Raw genomic sequence first — 24370 nt, forward strand, 5'->3', positions numbered from 1 at the left:
AGAAATGCAGAACCTGGCTTTTATCATTTGTCAGATTGGTCCGAGTGGCCGCAGTGAGGGATGGGACAATGGGCTGTTTATTACACTAGTCCCCAAAGTTTTATATTCACATTTTCTTATTCGTTGACTTAATTACTTTATGGACTTTTATTAAATCTTAAATGGTTGGTTCACTGAGTTGAGTATCCAAACGTTTCAACCACTAATTGTAATCTAAAGAATGGGTAATTCTGTGCATCATCATTGAGTATTTACATCAATTTATCGGCCATTGTCTTATCCCTTTAAATCCGTGGGGTTGGCCGTAGGAGGACAAAAACTCATTACCACACACACCATAAAGGAAACATGACAATAGAAATACAAATATATAGAGAATTAGAGATTAATATGACCCAGGCATTTAAAGGGATAAGACAATGGCCGATAAATTGATGTAATTATCCAATGATTATACACAAAATTACCCCTTCTGTAGATTACAATTAGTGGTTGAAACGTTTGGATACTCAACTCAATAAACAAACCAATCAAAAAGTCCCCCAAAAAGTAATTAAGTCAGCGAATATTAAAATGTTATACAAATTTTTGGGGACTAGTGTAGTATGGTTCTCCTTTACAGTGAAGCTTCTCATAGGTCCAGTTAAGGGTTATGACAATTTTCAAAGGATTGTACTTTTACTCTCGGTAATAGAAATAAATGACCCCCAAAAATTTCCTCGTGTTCCCCTAGAGGCCTCTATAATAAAAGTAACCATCCGTCAAATATAAATGTACTATTTCTATTGTAGTACCATAAAGCCACATTGAAATTATAAATCAGAGAGATTAGTCCTCAAGTAACATTCACACAAGATAGTTCCATTTATAAAATGTATATTTAGTGTGTGTGTGTGTGTGTGTGTGTGTGTGTGTGTGTGTGTGTGTGTGTGTGTGTGTGTGTGTGTGTGTGTGTGTGTGTGTGTGTGTGTGTGTGTGTGTGTATGTGTGTACGTATGTGTGTGTGTGTGTGTGTATGTGTGTACGTATGTGTGTGTGTGTGTGTGTGTGTATGTGTGTACGTATGTGTGTGTATGTGTGTGTGTGTGTTTGTGTGTGGTTATGTGTGTGTGTGTGATTGTGTGTACGTGTGTGTGTGTGTCTGTGAGCAATAGAATGGTTCATTAATTGTAATGCTTTTGTATTACAATAAAAGTTAATATTCACACCTTTTAGTGATTTAAGTTATAAATCTGAATCTTAATTGTTACTAATATTTGTGGGGGGCGGTTATTTGTCTTGGCAGGGTAGAGGTATCCTCCTCCAAATTAGGTAAAAACCATCCTGGGACCTTAAATAGAGCCATTTGCAAGATATTTTGGTAAACACATATACAAACACACATCCTGTTACTTTTATAGAAGTTTCATTTTCATATATATTGTCATTCTGTTTTAACCAACTTTCATTGCCAGCAGTTCTTAAAAGTATTTGAAACAAGGATGACAACATCCATAAAAGCGAAGCACTGAAACAGTAGGACAAACGGACATTAACACTTGTATAGTGTCAGAACTGAATAATCAGAATATAAATGTATACGAGTCGAAGCAAAATTGTAAGTAAAGTTGTTGAAAAACTGCTAGATACAAAATAATGTTTATGGACATACTTATATTTTTAGGACTTGATTATAGAGTTGCTTTGCTTTGCTTTGTTGTCCCAGGAATCAGTATACCAAAAATCAGAACAATCGGATAATTAGATCATATAAAAATGAGCAAAAGTTTTCACAAACCAAAGATTTTTAATCCAGTTGTTTTTAGATATTGTATACTTATTCATGAAGAAACCACAGAGCTTATATTCTAAAGAATGAGAATAGTTATTTATCGCACCGTATTATAGATAGCTTTCCGCTGATATTAAAATGAAAATTATAACATTCATACCAGTATTGATGTTTATGATTTCTATTTCAATATATGTGGAATATTTTGTAATACGATGTTATAGAGCCAATTCTAATCCGCCGGATATTAATCGGATTGGAAGCTATACTGGAAAATTACATTCTGACTACACCAGAGTCTCCCCAGATTTTTTTTTGGGGGGGAGGGGGAATTTTCATTTCTTGGGGGGTTGGGGGTGTCCCACCCTCCAAGAAAATAGCTTAAAACCACCACACAGGACCAATAGGTATATACCCTAAAGAGTAGAATCCGATTGGTTCTGGGTTACCGAGATCTTAAGGGACATACGGACAGACAGACGGACATACAGACATACAGACATCATTCTACTTTGTATTATAGATTGAAAAAAATCTAATATTGAACGGATCTACTAAGAATGTGTGTGTTTGTGTGTGTGTTATTTTTATGTGTGGTTTGAGTTAGAAAATTCATGTTTGTCAATTAATTAATTTTTTCTTCGAAATTCTATTCGCTTGGTTGGTTATTAATACAACTTTCACTTTTGTGCATATCATAATATAAAAACAATTGTTTCTTTATTTACCTCTAGCGGATACGCCCCTAAAGGCCTCTAGGGGAACTTGAGAAAAGGAAAGTTGAATTCCAACGGCCAATTTTAAAAGAAAAAGTTTAGAAAAAAAATTTGGCGATTTCTATGTAGCGTTCAAGAATATTAAAAAAAATTTATTTTTTAGTGATTTCTCTTGGGAGGGTGATGGTACCCAACCTCAAAATAGTTATAAACCTTCCCGGGACCTAAGAAGTTACCCTGTTAAGGATAACCCAATCGGTTTAGCGTGTTAGCGATATCCTTCGGTACAGACACACAGACTAACAGACATCCTTTATTATAAGGATTATAGTTATAAAAAGTTATGTGTGTGTGTTTGTGTGTATGTAACAAAGGATCTTACTAACCCGCGCTGGATTGATATGGTTCTCCTTTAAAATGTAGTTTCTCTTAGGTCCAGGGTACCCTTAAACCTATTTTGGGGGAGTGTACTACCACCCATACAAAAAAGAGTTAGGATTGGATAGGCTTATGTCTTTGTAAACCATAAGATCGCTATAACTACCGGATCAATATGGCATTTTTAAAAGCGAAGCTTTTCTAAAATTAGGGTCGGACCGTCCGTCCGTAACGGATAGCTTTTTTCGTTAATTTAGGCATGTTAGAATTTTCCTATCTGCATGGTGATTCCTTTAGTAATTAGGTACGATTTAGAAAGCGTAGCAACTCTATAATCATTACCAATATTTCCGTACGTCCATTTTAAACATGTTGATTTTTTTACTTTTTTAACAACAAATTTTTATGTGATCTAATCATCCGATTGATCTGAGTTTTGGTATATTGATTCCTGGGACAACAAAGTATAATGTTATTAGCGAAGCAACTCTATAATCAAGTCCTAGAAATGTAAGTATGTCCAAAAACATAATCCTGTATAAAGCAGTTTTTCAACAAATTTACTTACAACTTTAATTCGACTCTTATAAATTTATATTCTGATTATTCAGTTCTTACACTATATAAGTGTTAATGTCCGTTTGTCCTACTGTTTCAGTGCTTCGCTTTTGGATGTTGTCATCCTTGTTTGAGATTATAACTCTATATAGGTCACTGGAAGGATTTCAAGCTATTTTGGGAAATCTTATCGAGAAAAACATTTCTGAAGCAGCTTAAACTGCCTAATAAAAAAATACGCCATACAATATAAATTACCATGATTTCTTATGACGTTATTTTTTATTAGGCACTTATAAGCTGCTTCACACACCTCTGTAGGAAAATTCATCGAATGCTAGTCTTTAGTCAAACTGACTTTAAATAACACATTTAAATTAAAAACCTTATCAGATAATAGTTTCTTCTTCATTAAGATTTATTTCCAGTATGGCTTTGAAACCGATTGATATCCGATGGATTAGAACCGGTTATCGCTTTGAAACCGATTGATATCCGGTGGATTAGAACCGGTTATCGCTTTGAAACCGATTGATATCCAGTGGATTAGAACCGGTTCTCAGTCATTCTGATAAAGTATGTCTAGCATCGTTTTATATCCAATTTTCTCCGAATATAAAAGTGTACAAACAAAGATTAAAACCAGTTTTGTTAACCCCAAGGGGCCTTAGCAGTGTATAATTTTTTTCACAAATAACTTTTATCCACCGAATGTGTTATTTTGTTTATCATAACTAGAAGGCGTACACTGTCTCCACTTTTACCTACATTGTATTATCCCTAGATATCCCTGATTTCAGTTGGTCACAAAGGAAATTAAACAAAAGGGATAGTTCTATGAAGTGTATTTCAAGAGTTAAGGTACTTAGAGTAGTGAACTTTTATATGTCTTAGTTGAATATATTAGGCATTGGATAGATATGATTATATGTTAAAGAATTTTTAACATTGACCAGACCAAACTTTTTTTATTTGACAATATCTAAAAAAGGTTAAAGTTATTTGCCACATAAATTACATGAGAATGGTCTATTTTTTCCAAATATGTATAGCCAAGACACCAATATCAGAGAATCTTTTTCCACATATTTCACAAGAGTTATAAAAAAATTGAACAGGGGTTCCCCTTAGGACAAGTTACTTGAAAAACAAAAAAAATAACGTCCGGTTCAGGACAGGACATTATAGGACAGGTTTTCTATAGATTCTTTTTTAAAAAATAAAGAAAACCGTCCGGTTTACTTACATAATACACATTATCTCACGCGGAAATACCAACTAACCATACAACATATACATATATATATATATATAAACCATTCTCATGTAATTTATGTTGCAAATCACTAACTTTTTTAGATATTGTCAAATAAAAAAAAGTTTGGTCAGGTCAATGTTAAAATTCTTTATCACAATCATATCTATCTAATGCCTAATATATTCTACTAAGACATATAAAAAGATCACTACTCTAAGTAATATACTAAGTATTTTATTGGTCATTCTTTGTTGTTATGTGTATTTTGTTGTATAAAAAGTTTGAAGTTCTATTAACTAGTAAATGCTATCTAAAGTTGTATTTATGACAAAAAAGTTTTTGCCATATATAACATGCAATGAAGTTGAAAATAAAAATGAAAAACTCATTTTTTAAGGAAAATCCCTGGTCAAATATTTTGATTTTAATCAATAACTTTATATTATGCACTACTACGTTATTTAAAATAGAAAAAACTTACAGTTCACTATTTTTTTTAAAATGCACTTTGTGAAACTATCCCTTTGGTAAAAAGTCATCAAACGGTTTTTTTTACAATTGAAGAAACATTGTTTATTCGTCGTATAATTTTCACATCAAAACTATCAATAATTATTTCAGCTTTGTAATTGAAAAAGTAAATTGATTTTTCTTCAGTAATTTAATAGTTATTGAATTATATTGAAATAGTAGTACAACTAACTTATCACTCGGGTATGTCCGTCCGTACAACCATCTGACGGTCATTCAAAGATTGTTTCGTTAAAAGTACAAGCACAATTTTTCTTAAAACAGTATCTATACTAGTATCTAGAGTATTTAAGAACGTTCGTGTGGACTTTTTTTTATATTAAATCTTGATTTTTTTTGTAGTATTCAAACGTCTCACCAATAATTACGATCTACAGAAGGATTTATTTTGTTTATCATCATTGGGGATGTACATAATTTTTTTGTTCATTGTCTTATCCCCAAATGAACCAGCTTGAAGCAGCATTAAAATGACGTCATACAACAAATTACCAATGATTGGCCAGTATTCTTTGTAATTGACCAATTGTAAAATGTATATTGGCCTATATCATCGATCATTTGTATGGTATGACGTCATTTTTATTAGGAGCTATTAGCTGGTATAACTGTTTTTTTTTCTAGATATATTTTCATATCCAGACCTACAATGCCAAGCCTAGCAGACCAGTTTACTGATAAACAAATCAATGAGTTCAAGGTGATATTCTTTCCAATAGTTCTTACAATTACAAGATTTACCCACCTTATACCTACTCTTTAACGTACTAGGATCCAAAAAAGGAACGATTTTGAACTACAACTGTTTCTCTTTTTAATTTTGCTATTCTTCTTACCACCAAATTTTTCACCGGTTCAAGCATATAACGTCTATTAAATTTTGTTTAATAACTTCTAAAATGAAATGTAATTATTGCCATGCTGATATGTTTATATTTGTACTTGTTCTTTTTCTAGGAAGCATTTAATCTGTTTGATAAGGATGCGGACGGTGAAGTTATGGAAGGACAGCTGCATCTTATTTTGAGGTGGCTTTTCTCCATAATTATAACCTTATCCTATTATATAAAGTAGTAAGCTTTTTTGTATGTAACGAAGGATCTCGCCAACCGCTGAACCGAAATGGTTCTCAATCACAGTCAAGCTTCTTTTAGGTACAGGGAAGGTTTATAACTATTTTTGGAGAGGGTATCTCCACCATCCCAAGAAAATCATCTCTAGACAAAATTACCCCCCACTACAAAAAAAACTAAAATTTTAAGTAGAGGTTTGACTTACCCTACCTCACATTCACATAGCGTCCCTAGAATCCTTTAGGGGCGTAGCCGCTAGTATTATATATAAAATGTATTAAGTTCTTAGGTATTTATTGTCAATCAAATGTTAAATTATTGGCTGAATGCATTAAAAAAAATAACAAACCAATTTGACACAATTCTATAGATCATATAGACAGAAAGTCATTTAGACAGATAGACAGACAGCTAAATATCACAAATAGACAGACAAACAGAACGAAAGTTAGACATATAAATAGAGACATGGTCAGATAGATAGAGTTACAGACAGAGTGACAGACATAGTGACAGACAGAGTGACAGACAGAGTGACAGACAGAGTGACAGACAGAGGGACAGACAGAGTGATAGACAGAGTGACAGACAGAGTGACAGACAGAGTGATAGACAGAGTGACAGACAGAGTGACAGACAAAGTGACAGACAGAGTGACAGTCAGAGTGACAGACAAAGTGACAGACAGAGTGATAGACAGAGTGACAGACAGAGTGACAGACAAAGTGACAGACAGAGTGACAGTCAGAGTGACAGACAAAGTGACAGACAGAGTGACAGACAGAGTGACAGACAGAGTGACAGACAGAATGACAGACAGAGTGACAGACAGACTGACATACAGACTGACAGACAGAGTGACAGACAGAGTGACAGACAGACAGAGTGACAGAAAAAGTGACTGACAAAGTGACAGAAAAATTGACAGACAGAGTGACAGACAGAATGACAGACAGAGTGACAGACAGAGTAACAGACAGAGTGACAGACAGAGTGACAGACAAAGTGACAGACAGAGTGACAGACAGAGTGACAGACAGAGTGACAGACAGAATGACAGACAGAGTGACAGACAGACTGACATACAGACTGACAGACAGAGTGACAGACAGAGTGACAGAGTGATAGACAGAGTGACAGAAAAAGTGACTGACAAAGTGACAGAAAAATTGACAGACAGAGTGACAGACAGAATGACAGACAGAGTGACAGACAGAGTAACAGACAGAGTGACAGACAGAATGAAAGACAGAATGACAGACAGAGTGACAGACAGACTGACAGACAGAGTGACAGACAGAGTGACAGACAAAGTGACAGACAAAGTGACAGACAGAATGACAGACAGAGTGACAGACAGAGTGACAGACAGAGTGACATACAGACTGACTACCTCTTCAAATTCTTTGTAATGATTTAATTTCAGGGCTTTGGGAATACATGTATCTGAAGAAAGAGTGTTGGTAAGTTTTTATACAGATTGTATAAAGCGATGCAGCTTATAATTATTAGCTACGAATATAAGAATGTACAATCATAAGATTAAAACAAGTTTTTTTTAGCCACGAGGTGCCGAAGGCACGGGCTATACATTCTATATCGGAAAGCTAGCGGAAAGCTGTTTATAATACGATGCGAGAAATAACTATTATCACTTTAATGATGTCAGGTATAAGTGATTTTCTTGGCCAAAATTCATTGAAATTTTTTTTTGAAGATTCCCTGTATCGACAAACAATTAGTATACTTGTTATTATTAGATAGCTAAATGTAAATAATTGAATAATTCTAAAAATTTCTCATCTTTTAATGAATTTTATCTTAATATCCATCCATTCATCAATTGTTGAATATTTTCTCCACAATTTCCTCAGAAAATGTAAAATTTATGTTGAAAAGGTTTTTGCAGAGTGAATATTGAATCATCTTTGTGAAGTAGCTTTCTATTAAGCTCTAATGATATGGATTCCTTTCAATAGATTTTTATCAACACTGGTGATATCTAATGGTGGGTTTTGTAAACCCAATTATTATAAACATTATAGAATTTATTATATCTTTCTTATATTCTTTAGATGGGGAGATGAAAAGAATAGTTTTGTCAAAGAGAAATTTAGTTTGTTTAGAATTATTTAATTCTTTTATTAATTTACTAAACCCACCAAGTAGCTCAAGACAACTTTCTTATATTCTTTATATAGAGGAGCTGAAGAGAGTAGTCATGGGCCATGGAGAAATTTTGTTAGTTTGTAATCTTTTTATGAACTTACCCAACCCACCAAGTAGCCTTCAAAAACTTTCCTAAATTCTTTATTTAGAGGAGCTTAAGAGAATAGTTATTAACCAATGAGAAATGTAGTTAGTTTACAATTATTTTATTTTTTCTTCATGAATTTCCTAAACCCAACAGCTCAGGTAGCTAACGACAAATGTCTTATATTCTTTAGATAGAGGAACTGAAGAGAATAGTCAGGAGCCATCGAGAAAATTTTTTTTAGTGTATAATAATTTCATTTTTATTTATGAATTTACTGAACTCCCCAAGTAGCTCGCGACACCTTGATTATTTCTTTAGATAGAAGAGCTGTAGAGGATTATGATCAGTTACAGAGAAAACGTTTTGGTAGAAATTATTTATGAATTAACTCAACCCACCAAGTAGCTCGTGACAACTTTCCTATATTCTTTAGATAGAGGAGCTGAAGAGAATAGTCATGAGCCATCGAGAAATTTTGTTAGTTTATAAAAATTTCATTTTTATTTATGAATTTACTAAACCCACCAAGTTGCTAATGACAACTTTCCTATATTCTTTAGATAGAGGAGCTAAAGAGAATAGTCAGGAGCCTTCGAGAAAAAATTTGTTAGTTTATGATAATTTTATTTTTATTTATGAATTGACTCATCCCACCAAGTAGCTCGCGACAACTTTCCTATATTCTTAAGATAGAGGAGCTGAAGAGAATAATGATGAGCCAAGGAGAGAAAATTTCTCAACCAGAATTCAATGAAATGGTAAATTTTGCATTTAATTATCCAACCCTGGAATAGAGTTAAGATTTCTAATTGTAAATTGGTAGAACATTATAGACAAATTTTTTTAAAAAAATCAAATAAGAAAAAGTTTGATTTTTAGCATTACTCCCAAAAAGTTAAATCAAAATATTTTTTTTTTGTATTTGGATGTTTAAATAACACATAAATCATTTTTTGCTTAATTTTCAATCATTTTACTTGAATTTTTGAATTTTGATGAAGCGAAAACCTAATTCTTTAAAATCTAAATGATAAAAAACTTTTTGTGGCAAATTTATACTGAGATCGTGCCTTCGTTCTATTTGACGCGCATCTGGAATTAGATAAAATCTTTAGCTAATTTTTTTTTGAGAACTTTATTACCCATCCCCAATCAACCCTTTCAACAGAGGATAGATTATGCTAATTTTTCCTCTTTTCATACTCTTGTTAGAATTAGCTACAGATATGGAGAACAAGGGCAATTATGTTCATAAGGTAGCAGTCTATGGTGCCCTAGTAAAATTTGGATATATGTTACTTCTTTTGGCCTACCTATTCAATTGACGTCAGGAATTACCTTATACCCCATCTCTTTTCTAGGAGGTTTCTTTCCCCTTTATCATTTTATTTTTTATTATGACGCTAATAGAATAGGTAGGCTAAAAGAAGTAACATATATCCCCATTTTCCTAGGGCTTAACACAGGAACACAGTAATAGTGTCTGACTAATTATGACGTAACAAAAAAAAAATAGCCAATGAGAGGCCACTATAAATTTTACCATTGGTCAATAACGGCCTCTCATTGGCTAATTTTTTTTGTTACGTCATAATTAGTCAGACACTATTACTGTGTTCTTAACACAGCTAATTCATAAGAATTGCAGCTTTAGCAAGCTAGTAACTTCTGCCATAAGACTAGCATTTTTGTTTTGCAGGCATTGTAGATAAATCACTAAATATGTCATATTCATTAATTTGAATTTTTTAAATCCTTAAATTTTTGGATCAGGCTGTACATAGTTTAATGAGATCTTATTGAACATAAAAGCAGTCACAAAAAGATACTATCATCATTTAAGTGTAAATTGTACTTGTTTCAAAATCTCTCATTCGTTGGCTTAAAAGCTTTAGGTACTTTCATTAATTTTGGAATGGGTCATCAGTGACAAAATTTTTCCACCCATAATTTTGATGTACAGGGGGTTTTCATTGTCTTATCCCTTAACATCCCTGCATTTTACCAAACAAAACATAAAGAGTAGCTTCACAACTAAAAAGTAAATGTATTTACATGAAAGTGTTAGAGCGCTTAGCAGAATCATAAATGGGTTGTCTTTGATCTAAGAAAAAGTGTTTATGTATTTCTTTGAAGGCATAAAGTGGAATGATTAGGATAATTTTACATTTTTATACAGACTCTGTAAATCATATATTTTGCTTGAAGAAAAACCAGCATGTCCCGTAAGATACAAATGGAGAAAAACAAATTTTGTTGAACTAATTTTTAGACCAGATTAGGTTATCTAAGAGGTATAAGAGATCTAAAGGGTCAGAGCCTTCATTAGGGACAAGAAAAAGAATATTTGTTGGTTAGATGATTTATACAGAAGAATTGAAATACCCTCAACAAAATAGTTAGAAACCAGCTTATGTGGACAGTAAAGGTATCAGAATATCGTTCAGTGATTAGCAAAATTTTTCGGAACAGAAAGACAGACAATCATCCTAAGGCCATTAAATTATGTTATATCAGCGGCTGCGCCCCTAGCATCTAAAGAAGGGAATGCAAAACCATACCAAAACTAAAATCTAAAATTAAGTTGGCCTAAAACCATCTCGGGGCCTATATGAGGCTTCCCAAAAACGGAGAACTCAATCAGTTCAGTAGCGAACAAAATCTTAAGATACATACAAAAAACCTTACTACTAAACACTATTTGACATTACTAGCGGCTACGCCCCCTAGAGGCCTCTAGGGGCAAGTAAAATGTTTTCTATTTAATCTATGTGAAGATCATCTGTTAACCAAAAAATATTATAAGAAGATTTACTGTAAAGGAGAAACATACCAGTCCATACGAAACATTATACGGTTTACGAAATCCTTCGCTACAGACAAAAAAATCTTACTCCTTTATATAATAGGATAAATACAATCAAAACATACAAAACTCAAAATACATGTCATCTACATCGTTCTAAAATGTAATTGCTGTCAAAATATGACAGGCATACAAAATATATTTATATTTTATAGTTAAAAAGACGCTCTGTTACTTCTCAGTATGGCTTCGAAACTGATTAATATCCGACAGAACCGGCCATACTAAAATCATGTATTTCATTGTATTGCAGGCACTTTTCAGCGAATTTTAAAAAAAATCATAAAATCAATACCAGTTTTGTTGGCTCTGGTCATTGGCCCCTCGGTTCTAATAAAACTGGTTTTAATCTTATAACTTTTCAGTTTAATATCTGCAGATTAGGGCTCTGAAGCTCAACATGTTGGACTAGCAATATTTTTTTGCTAGATTCTTTTGTGTGTCCATCAAATTCTAGGTCATCATAATTTTAAATTCTCCTTCCCCGTTGATTATAGAGCTCCTAGATACTAGGGGCTCAGCAACTAGTGTTATAATAAAATAAAGGTGTTCGAATAATTTTTTATTACCTGTTTGATTTTTTATAATCATTTTAGTTTATTTATAGTTTTATTATGAAATCAAAATAATTATAATTTAACTATAAGTTTGTCCTTTTAATATAAAAGCTAGAATTAGAAAACATTATGTTTCCATGAAGCTTTTATATTTCAAAGTAAAATTTTCCTAAAATTAGAATCCATAACAAAATTAAATTTCATTTCTTTGAGTAGGTTCTATTGAGTTTTTTTTAATTAAAAAAATTAAACCTTTTTTACGAACAAAAATAAATTTTCTTAACTTGATTATCCTTAACATTTTTTTTCTATTTAAATGAGTAAAATTTTCTTACTACTGAGATCTCGTATCTATAATACAAAGTAGCTTAATGTTTGTCCGTCAACATAAGATCTCGGTAACCCCTGAACCGATTGGGCTCTACTCTTCAGGGAATATACCTACTGGTCCTGTGGTGGTGTTAGACTTTTTTCTTGGTGGTGTAACACCCACAAGCCCGCCCCTCAAAAAAAATCCCACCCTTTTTTAAAATTACCTCTTGGGGCAAAGTATATAAAAAAGTAACAAAATTTGTTGTCTGCTAAAAATTCTCTTTTTAAGTATGACGAAAAATGGGGATCAGATAGACCATATAGACATATTATGTCTATTCTACTATTTCAAGAATACTTTGAAAGCAAAGACAAAACCAACACATAACAAAAGTATTGTGCATAAAAGTTTTGCAACAAAAATGTACATAATGATAGAAATGAATCGTATCTTACATAAGCGATTACTGAAATTTATTTTGGATCAATTTCAATCCAATTATTGCACTTAAACAAGGAAATTTATGTCAGAAGGAAAAGAGTTTTCTAACAAACAAGTATTATAGAACATTAAAAAGATGTACATAATATAAGTAAGGGTTAACTCATTGACTTTTGAATCAGGGATCTAAAGGGAAAAGACAATGCCCGATAAATTGATGTACATCCCCAATGATGATACGCAAAATATAAAATTAGTGGTTGAAACGTTTGAACTCATAGCTTATTAGATTAACCAATCAAAATTCAAGAAAAAAAAACATTATTATAAAACTTTGGGACTAGTATAAAAACCAGCCCATTTCCTCCCTCTCTCTCTGCTTTTAAACGCACCAACACATATAGATCATGAAGAAGCTTTGCTATAAAAAAGATTTAATCTATGAACTTGAACTTAAATGACATAGATCTTTTTGCATTTCTATATGGATCTGCAGACGCAGTCTACATGGGATTATTTTAACGGCGATATTTTAATTGCTACGAATTTATATGTTTTAACAACTTCCAAAAAGTTGCAGTGTATATTCATTTAATAAATAAGAAAGTTTTGGTGTGAAAACAATGCATATTTTAGGATTTAAAGAACATATCTATAGTATAGATATACATACAGATAACTACCTCCTCCCCTTTTCCAATGACCTTTTTCGTCTGCTTGCAAATAGTTTTCTGCTACTTGGCTGTGTTAATATTTCTGACACCATTGAATGATCTTCAAAGACCAAATTGAGAGTTGGCACAAGCTCATTGGGATAGAAGAATGCAGTTATTCAACCCCTTTTCCCTCTAGTGTTTACTTTAATATCTAAAAGAAGGCAAAAAAAGCTAGGGCTGCCAAGCCTTGCATTTCAATAAGGTTAAGTAAATGTTGCAATAGTAAAGAACTGAAATTGAAATCAATTAACCCATTTCGAGATATATAACATAAGGGATCTAAAGGGATAAGAGAGTGGCCGATAAATTGATGTTCATCCCCAATGATAATATACACAATTAGTGAAAGAATCGTTTGGACACCCAACTTAATGAATCAACTAATTAAAGTTCAATAAAAGTCCTCAAAGTTGTCAAGCCAACGAATACGAATACTGCATATAACATGGACTTGAAATTATCTATGAATTAAATAAACAAGATTATATTTGTATTCAATTATAACAGGTTAATGCCAGGAAGATTTACGAAGGGAGCCGCAGCGCTCGGCTCCCTAGCCTATAACCTAACCTAACCTAAAATAGTTTTTTGAAATTTAGAAAATTAAAGTACCCCCGACAACGAACATCTGTGGCCGCAGCGCTCGGCTCCCTAGCCTATAACCTAACCTAACCTAAAATAGTTTTTTGAAATTTAGAAAATTAAAGTACCCCAGACAACGAACATCTGTGGCCGCAGCGCTCGGCTCCCTAGCCTATAACCTAACCTAACCTAACCTAAAATAGTTTTTGAAATTTAGAAAATTAGAGTACCCTGACATCAAGTTTTGGACAAGGCAAAAAGGCAAGCTTAAATTTAATTCAATAACGTGTTATTGAATTAAATTTAAGCTTGCCTTTTTGCCTTGTCCAAATCTTTTCCTCCGGCGACGTTCTACCAAGACATCTGTCGCTCGGCTTCCCCACAGCACGGACACGTTATTGAATTAAATTTAAGCGAGCCTTTTTGCCTTGTCCAAATCTTTTCCTCCGGAAGCGTTCTATCCAGACATCTGTCAAATTACTCAAATTTTCAAAATTGATAAAAAATTTTCTAAGAGGATAACGCCCGATTTAGAAAGCTTGGCAACTGTATAATCGTTCCCAAATATTCTAAACATGTTGATTTTTATCTGTTTTAACAACATATTTTAATGTGATACAATCATCTGATTGATCTGATTTTTATAATACTGATTTCTAGGACAACAAAGTGTTCACGGTTGGTTTTTTATTAAATGAATAAGTTTGGGTACAATGTTTGGCACTTTCGATATAAGTAAATGATAATAAAAAACCCATAGAATGCCATAATAACTTCAGAAAAATCGAAGAAAATAGTTTTCATACTTAATTAACGTTTTAAAGTTTTTCTTCAAAAAGTTTAGATAAGATGCCTTTAAAAGTCGTCTATGATTTTGTCAGGGATAAAAATGTAACTTTAAAATAAGAATTACAACATATTTTTTCAATTGGTACAAAGTAAAATTTTGAACATTTTATTGATCAGTATATTTTTTAAAATGTGAAGTAGAAACCTGAATATTTTATCATGAAAATTGTGTTATGATTTGATTGTCTGCTAGATTACAAGAAAAAGATACTGACAGTACTTGTTGGTTCTTTAAAAAAAATTAAGTAGATTACTTTCAGAACCCCTCTTTTTGCAACGTTATTTCAATAGAACAGAGCCGTAGTCTTAGTGTACTCAATATCTAGACAGCCAACCATTGTTTTAGAATTGTTCAATTTTTTTAACTTCTGATAAAAACAGAATTAATGGTATTTTTGTAAATATTATACCTCAAAGAAATGGCTATACTTCCCAATCATATGTTGTGTGATATTTAAGAGGAATTATTTTGATATAATGTCATTAAAATATTCGTTGAAAAAAGTGCTATTCTAGCTTATACTTTACATTTTAATGTGTATGATAATTCAAATAAAAGATAATGAAGATTTATATTATATTTAATTGTTATAATTATAAAGAAAAACCTGGAAACAGTAAAAAACTGACTTTATTTTATTGACGTAGGGAAAATTTTGTCAAATATTTGAATAAAAAAACAATATAAAACAAAATAAATTATTTTTAAATAGTCACAAAAGGGCTTAATGAGTTTAGGAAATATTTTATTCACTAATCATGTCATTTAAACTCTATCACACAGAATACAGTGTAAAAAGATGTTCTCGTTTTAATTTTAAGTAATTTCAAATGCATTTTAATACCTTTTAATGATTTATTTTTTGAAACATCTTTTTATAAAATGTTATTGATTTTTGAAGTTATATGTTAAAATGTTTTTAAATTTTGTTAACATTTTGTTTTAAATGTAGAAAATTGGTAATTCTAAACATTCAAAAAATGATTTTATTAAATTTTCATCACTTAAATTGCATGTTTGATGAAATTTTCAACTGATAATTCAAGAAAAATCGTTTAAGTTTTATTATATTTTACTTTGAAATGTTAAAAAAATATAATTATTGTCAAAAATGTGGAAGTTATACTTTCCTCAAAAAAAGACCTAAAACATGCAAATTAACACGTGTAATGAGATTTTTTTTCTTTCAGGTTTAATTTTAAGTAATTATTGATATTTTTTGTAAAAAGGATTTATATAAAAAGTTTTAAAACTCGAGTTATGTAGTGGTTCTAGAAAAGGTTGCGAATTTATGCAATTTTCTTGCAAAAAAAATTTTCTAGGATTTTAAAAATAGCAAAGGGTGTTATTAGACGTACTTACAGATACAATTGCTAAGTCATTTTGGCCAAACACTAAAATAAAGTTTTTACATCTGAGGGTCCAACCTTGTGTTATACGCGAGGCATCTCTATAATCAAGTCCAAAAATGTAAGTATGTCCTTAAATCATTGTCCTGTATTTAAACGGTTTTTCAACAAATTTACATACAATTTTGTTTCTACTTCTATACATTTATATTCTAACTATTCAGTTGTGACACTCTACAAGTTTTAATGTTCGTTTGTCCTACCGTTTAAGAGCTTTGCTTTTATGGACGTTGTCATCCTTGTTTAACTAAAATCTAGGAAGATTAGTTTATGTTATAGAACGTTGAGTTAGGCTACTGTTTTGGTAGGGACGATATAATACACTCCGATTCAATTTTCTACTTCATAATCCAGATAAAAGTATTAGAATTTCTATATTTGAATATCCTTTTTGATGTTACAAGTAGTGTAGAGTAGTCAGAGAAATAGGGACAAGTAATAATCTGTTATTATACCAAATTAAAATAAATTAAACCCCCAAATTGGCAGCTCATGACAATAACGAAATTAATTCGGAAGAAAATCATGAAACCTATACGTGTTTTTCAGCTGTCGTGGGGGGGCAACACATCGTAAAATTGACGACCTCTCCATTTGCCCCCCAAATATTATTTTAGATTTATTTTGCTTGTTGGTTATACCTTATTCCTGCCAAATTGGTCATTTATTTTTTTTTATTTTAAAACATCGATGATGGTCGGACTATTTTTACGCAGTTTTTAAGTTTTTACAACTGATTTCAACTTATCTTTGGATTAAATTTTTTTTTTGTGGATAATATTTATATTTATCCCTCTATCCCATAATATAATATAATATATGTAGTTACATTGTAAAATTTATATTTTGTTATTACATTTTAGTGTTACATATAGATCTATAAGGGAGATTTTACGAATATCATTTCTGAATATTTAGAACTGTCAGGGACCTTCAAGGATAAGACAATGGACGATGAATTTATGTACACTTAAAACAGAATACCCCTTTCAAAATTAAATTTGCTAATCAAAATATAATGAAAGTCCTCAAAGTTTTGGTCAACTAATTACAGGACATGTTTAATGTTTATTAAAATTTGCAACAAAACAAATAAAAGATAACAACAACACGATTTTCATTGTCTCATCTATTATTTACAAACCATTTTCCCCTCCCTCCCTCCTTGGAGGGACTTATTTGTGTGTCCGTAGCTTATGATCTCGCTAACCGCTAAACCGATATGCTACTCTTGTTCATTTAGCTTAATTAAGGTCAAGGGGTGGTATTTTGTAAGAAGGTAACTCCACCTCCAAGTAGAAATCGCAGCTCTGAGTTCTAAAGTGGCCATAAAACTTACATTACGATATCTCTTACAACAATTACGTCCTCTTTTGAGACAAAAAATATTTAAATACAGTTTGATATTATAATAGCATTTGATTCATATTTAGCAAATTAACTTCCTTAACTTCGTCAAATATTGGCTTTAATTAGTCCGTACGTCCGTCCGATACAGTTAGTTTTTTTTGTTAATTTATGCGTGTTAGAATTATCCTATCGATTTCAAACTTTGCATTGTGATTCCTGTAGTAGTTAGGTACGATATAGAAAGCGTAGCAACTCTATAATCATTACCTATAATCCGCACGTCCATTTTAAACATGTTGATTTTTTACTTTTTTAACAAAAATTTTTTATGTGATCTAATTATCCGATTGTTCTGATTTTTGGTATACTGATTCCTGGGACAACAAAGCAAAGCAAAGCAACTCTATAATCAAGTCCTAAAATAAAAGTATGTCCATAAACATTATCCTGTATCAAAAAGTTTTTCAACAAATTTACTCACAATTTTGCTTTGTCTATTATTAATTTATATTCTAATTATTTAGTTCTGACACCATACAATTGTTAATGTCCGTTTGTCCAACCGTTTCAAAGCTTTGCTTTTATGGATGTTGTCATCCTTGTTCCATAATTATTATTGGCAAAATTAAGGATGGTGGATACACTCCCTTAACAAGGGTCTACACCCCCTAAAACAGCCAAGAACGGATTTAAAGGAAAAGTCGAAACCTAAGATTTAAGGGGCGTGAAAAAATTGCCCCCTATTAATAATCCTGAGATGGATTCTTAAAAAACTTTTGCCTCGCTAAAAATTCTTTGCCTCACTAAAATTTAGAGGGGATTTGCCTCACCATTTTAGTGAGGCAGTGAGCCAAATTTTTTTTTAGGAATTCACCTCTGTTCACGCATAAGAAACATCTAACCACTTCTTATTTTCCATTTATTTAAAAAATAATTGGATAGGACTTTTCAGTGTTCAACCGGCCCTTTATGTAAAAGTCCCATATTTTTATCTAATTTCTATTTGTCCAAGATGATTATATTTAAAGTGGAAATAAATTTTTTCTCTTCATATTTTATAAACAGAAAACCATTTGAATAAATGTATATTTTTTATTCTTTAAAAAGTTTAGCCCAAGTTGTGCCAAGTTATTGCGAATCTATCGTTTAAAGTTATGAAGGGCATAAATTGGTAAGCTTAAACTTTTCAAAAACTTTTCATATATTCAAAATTTTATACTTTATACTTCTCAAAATTGTATAATCTTGCAAAATTTAAAACATTTAATAGAAATAAACAATATAAGTTTTTATTAATTAAAACTCAAACGTACCAAAAACGTTTGAGATATTAACGTTTGATAGTACAATTGATAAAATTTCTAAAAGAATAGCCTGAGACCTAAAACATATGTGATGCTTTTCTAATACAAAAACCATACGGCTTTGTTGAAGATCTTGAAACGGACAAACGAAAAAATCTGACTACTTTATTTTATAGGAAAATGTATTAATACGACTACACAAAAAAATATTCCTTTTTTTCAAACCTCCTTTTTCAGTTTAATTGATGCAACATCAAATATTGGTAGAGTGAGATATGAATAGGACAAAATTAGATACAAGTTCAAACCATTTTAACCATTCAAATATTGAACACAATTTCTCATAAATTTTATTCTGCATTTGGTTGATAAGAAATATGAAAAGGATAAGTTCTAAGGGATCTAAAGATATAAGACAATGGCCGATAAATTAATGTACATTCCCAATGATGATACACAAAATTATTAATTCAGTTCATTAAAATTAGTGGTTGAAACTTAATGAATCAACCAATCAAGTCCCTAAAATTGAATAAGAAAACATTATTATACAACTTTGGGGACTAGTGTAATAAACATCTCATTGTCCCCCTCTCTTTGAGTAGTACTAAAGAATTAAGTTCATATAAAATAAACACTGTACTGCCACAATGAAGTTTTGCTGATTATCATATCAATATAGAATTACATTATGAGGATGGCGTTATTGGGTAGATTTAAGAATATAGTATAGTATTGCCTATTGTATGCCATATCAGGTAAATAAATATATTAGATTGGTATTATGCATGTCTAACAATAATCTGTAATACATAGTAGTAGGATGTACGTCGACAAGGTTTTGCTTTATAGAGAACTAGCGGCTTTGCCCTTTTCCCTAAAGTTTCAGGGGAAAATTAAAAAAAAAAATTTTTTTACATTTTTTATATAATAACTCTTTATAACTTTTTATATCTTTTTTTTATATTGATTTATATTTTTAATAACCTTCAAAGTTTTTCTCTTCCTTAATGTTTTTAAATATTTCTTTGCCATTAGCCTTTTTGGGGCTTCGCCCCTACAGGAGAAGGAAGGTTTCAAAACTTCTTGAATTTGATAAAAAAAGTTTAAAAAAGAAAAAAATTTTAAAATATAAAAAAAAAATGTTTTTTTTTGGGGGGGGGATTTTAATTTTCAGGGGGTTTCAAGAAAATAGCTTAAAACCACCACAGGACCGGTAGGTATATTTCCTGAAGAGTAGAATCCAATCGATTCAGTGGTTACCGTGATCTTAAGGGACAGACGGACGGACGGACGGACGGACAGACAACAAGCTACTTTGTATTATAGATATTCCTTTTGTTCCTATCTTCATTTTTAGAACGTTTTTTTTTTATTTCATTACACTTTTTAAAAATTAATAGGAGCCTCCAGAGACTTGGGTCGAATCAACTAGTTTAACATAATGCAATATGGTTAAATAATCTAATTTTATGTCAACCAATTACGTGGAAGATCATCAATTAAATCTAGTTTTTTTTTCCATATGTTTACCACATTTGCTTAAGTTATTATTGTAACTTTTATAAAATGAAAAACCACGAAACCTATTTTTTTCAAATATTGAAAACTTTAATTCAGGATACAGTGAATGGTTTGGACGGACATACTGACATACCTTACTTATGTCCTAGGAGGCATGGCTTATTATATGGGACTATAAATTACACTGGTTCCCACAGTTTTATATACGTTATCTTATTCGTTGCTTCGAAAACTTTCAAACTAGTATTGTCAAAGCTTTTCAATCAATAATTATAATCTGCAGAAGGGGTAACTATTGGGATGTACATAAATTCATCGTCCATTGTCTTATTAAAAGCGAAGCTTTTCTTTAATAAGGGTCGGTCCGTCCGTCCGTCCGTCCGAGATAGATAGCTTTTTTCGTTAATTTGGCATGTTAGAATTGTCTTATCGATTTTAAACTTTGCATGGTGATTCCTGTAGTAGTTAGTAACCACTTAGAAAGCGTAGCAACTCTATAATCATTACCAGAATGTCCGTACGTCCATTTTAAACATGTTGATTTTTCTTCTTTTTAACAACAAATTTATATGTGATCTAATTATCCGTTTGATCTGATTTTTGGTATATTGATTTCTGGGACAACAATGAACAATATTTTAAGCAAAGCAACTCTATAATAAAGTCCTAAAGATGTAAGTATGTCCATAAACATTATCCTGTATCAAGCAGTTATTCAACAAATTTACTTAAAATTTTGCTTCGAATCTTATACTTTTATATTCTGATTATTCAGTTTAGACACTATACAAGTGTTAATGTCCGTTTGTCCTACCGTTTCAGTACTTCGCTTTTATGGATGTTGTTATCCTTGTTTCCATATGTTAACCACATTTGCTTAAGTTATTATTGTAAACTTTTATAAAATGAAAAACCACGAAACCTATTTTTTTTCAAATATTGAAAACTTTAATCCTTATAATAAAATATCAGGATGTGTGTCTGTGTATTTGTGTGTTTGTATGTTTGTACCGAAGGATCTCGCTAACCGCTGAACCGATTGGGTTCTCCTTAACAGGGTAGCTTCTCATAGGTCCCGGGAAGGTTCATAACTATTTTCTTGGGGTGTGGGACACTCCCAACCCCCCCAAAAATGAATTTTTTTAACTAAATTGAAAATAAGGTGGGGGGGGGGGCACCCCCCCAGAAAATTTTTTTTTTCGCCCCCCCCCATAATTTTTTTTTACTTTCTCTTTTAAAATCTAAAATAAGAAATTTAATTTTTAAATTCGACTCTCTCCTCAAGTGCCCCTAGAGGCCTCTAGGGGCGTAGCCACTAGTTCAGAATACAGTAAATGGTTTGGACGGACATACTGACATACCTCACTTATGTCCTGAGAGGCATGGCTTATTATATAGGACTATAATCCCACAGTTTTATATACGTTAACTTATTCGTTGCTTCAAAAACTTTGGTTATTTGATTGGTTTGTTCCAAACTAGTATCGTCAAAGCTTTTCAATCATAAATTATAATCTGCAGAAGGGGTAACTATTGGGATGTACATAAATTTATCGTCCATTGTCTTATTAAAAGCGAAGCTTTTCTATAATAAGGGTCGGTCCGTCCGTCTAAGACGGATAGCTTTTTTCGTTAATTTAGGCATGCTAGAATTGTCCTATCGATTTCAAACTTTACATGGTAATTCCTTTAGTAATAAGGTACAATTTAAAGAGTAGCAACTCTATAATCATTTTCAGAATGTCCGTACGTCCAGAAATTATAAACATTTTTTAAAAATCTTTGAAATTCTAAAATTATTTATTTTTCAGATAGCATCGTGTAACATTACTGAGGATGGATTAATTGATTATGAAGCATTTGCACAGCTCATTGGAAAGAAATAAAAATAATTCGTAAGTGAGTAGTTACTCTAATAAAGGTACTAAGAAAGAGAGGGAATGTCTGATTGAGCCAATAGGAGAATCGCATCGGAATTTACATTGGATCTCATTGGTTGAAATTATGTACACATTTTCTACGAAGGCATGTTTTTTTTCATTTCATACATACATAAAAGTCAGCTGTTAACAGTATATTTTCTTAGTAGAAAGCTTGGCGGAATCAGAATTAATTGCCCAAAAATTTCGTTTACAATTTGAAAGCTTGAAACAAAGTTGGATTCTTAAAAAAAAAGTTAGGCTGGCAACTCGCTGGTGAGGCAAAATTATTTTTGTGAAAAATCCTCCAAAATCGAATAAAAAAATTTACAAAAATGAAATAAAATCGTAAGAGGGTTATTAACATATGATTTTGTTTAATTTTTGTAGATTTTTAATGTGCTTTTGGATGATTTTTCACAAAAATAATTTTGCCTCACTATCGAATAGCGAGTCTATCATTTTTAAAGAATCCACATCAGCTTGAGTCGAAAGAAAACAATACTTTTGTCTGCTAGGAATGTTCTCTCTTAGATTTGACGAAAAAAGGGTTCAGAATATTCTTCTACTCTTCTATTTCTATTGTTACTCTATAACTAATGTTTGCGCTTTCCCTTAAAATGGCTATTGAGCACCAAACCCTCATCCCTTTTGATAATTTAAATAATTTAAATTTGGGGGTTCATATGACTATACGACCCTGTGGTATGCCATAACCCTGAAGAGCCTATACCTGCGATACTCCTACCCTGCGGGGCTATACAGTACTCAATATAACCTAACATGAACTATTGTGACCTTCCCTTATCTTTAATTTATTTATATTTATAGTTAATGCAAAGTTTGATTCAAGATTAAATTTTCATACAATTATACATGGCAAAGACGCATGTCACGCTGATATGCTATAACCTAAAGATTTTACAACTTATATTACTGTATAACAGATTATTGTTCACTTTATTGATATAACATATTTGTTAGCTTGTTATTGCTACGCTAAATATATAGTTGTTCTTATTTTGATAACTATTTTATCTTAAATTTTGTAGTATTAAACATTTCTTAAAAATTATTTGCTAATTTCATATAAACTGTTGCACGCTACTCACGTTTTTTCTTCATATATCATTCATAATCATTATTTTATAAGCTTATTAAAATAATATGGAATTTAAAAAATCAATGTAAATTATAAATAAATGTATAACTTAAATTGTTTATGTTTTATTACCCTTATGGTAAAGTAACAGAATGTGTGTGTGTTAGTTTGTTTCTGTCTGTCCCGACGAAATAATATGGTTCCCTTTTCAATGGAGCTTCTCATTGTTAGTAGGTCCTTTAAAGGTTTAAAACTAAGTTAATTTTGGGGAAGGGTGTTAACAGCCCCCAGAATAGAAATACAAAAAATTAAATAGAGGCCGCGACTTTATTATGGTGCTTCCCTTTGGTACTAGGGTAACATTTTATACCTAGAGGCCTTCACTGGCTTAGAAAACATTTTCTGGTATTCATTCGAATCCGGTGGATAGGAACCGGTTCTCATCCATACGAAAAAACTATGTCTAGCATCGTATTATATTCAGCTTTCTACGAATATAAAAATGTACAATCATAAGAGTAAAACCAGTTTTTTTAGCCCGTGCCTTCGGCCCCTAGGGGCTAAAAAACTAGTTTTAATTTTATAATTGTACATTCTATATCCGCGGATAGCTGTTTATAATACGATGCGAGAAATGACTGTAAAAGTTAATTTTAAATTTCATGGGTGTAAAGTTTTTAGATGTGTGCATGAATGTTGGTCCAGGATAATTTTGTTGATAATAATTGTGGATTTACATTAACTTACCATCCATTGTCTTATCCCTTAAAATCCCTGGAATAAGTACGATAAGCTGTCAAGAAAATTTATACAATCTTTTGATTAGTTTTTGATAAATTCATTAATTTCTTTTGATTCTACTATATAATTAAAAATGTAATGCTATAATTTAATT

At 31.5% G+C, this 24370-nt stretch overlaps 2 protein-coding genes across 7 annotated transcripts in view; both read left to right on the forward strand.

Moving 5' to 3' along the window:
• Positions 1–24370, forward strand: part of LOC145327655 (protein zer-1 homolog) — a 350140-nt gene that overhangs the window by 30688 nt on the left and 295082 nt on the right. The gene's annotated exons all lie outside the window — the stretch shown is intronic.
• LOC145327848 (uncharacterized) lies at positions 5833–23589 on the forward strand. Its single transcript, XM_080171388.1, has 5 exons — positions 5833–5912; positions 6170–6240; positions 7712–7748; positions 9232–9300; positions 22266–23589. The coding sequence occupies exons 1-5, from the start codon at positions 5862–5864 to the stop codon at positions 22338–22340; spliced, it is 303 nt and encodes a 100-aa protein (XP_080027514.1). The 5' UTR covers positions 5833–5861; the 3' UTR covers positions 22341–23589.

Source organism: Acartia tonsa, chromosome 9, assembly GCF_053477335.1.
Source record: "Acartia tonsa isolate MP-2025a chromosome 9, ASM5347733v1, whole genome shotgun sequence".
Classification (NCBI taxonomy): Eukaryota; Metazoa; Arthropoda; class Copepoda; order Calanoida; family Acartiidae; genus Acartia; species Acartia tonsa.

What these genes read in the sequence shown, in the direction of transcription:
- LOC145327848 (XM_080171388.1), top strand. Translation starts at nt 5,862, where the DNA reads ATGCCAAGCCTAGCAGACCAGTTTACTGATAAACAAATCAATGAGTTC. An exon ending in AACAAATCAATGAGTTCAAG is followed by an intron (nt 5,913 to 6,169) that starts GTGATATTCTTT and finishes TTCTTTTTCTAG; the next exon opens with GAAGCATTTAATCTGTTTGA. An exon ending in AACCAGAATTCAATGAAATG is followed by an intron (nt 9,301 to 22,265) that starts GTAAATTTTGCA and finishes TTTATTTTTCAG; the next exon opens with ATAGCATCGTGTAACATTAC.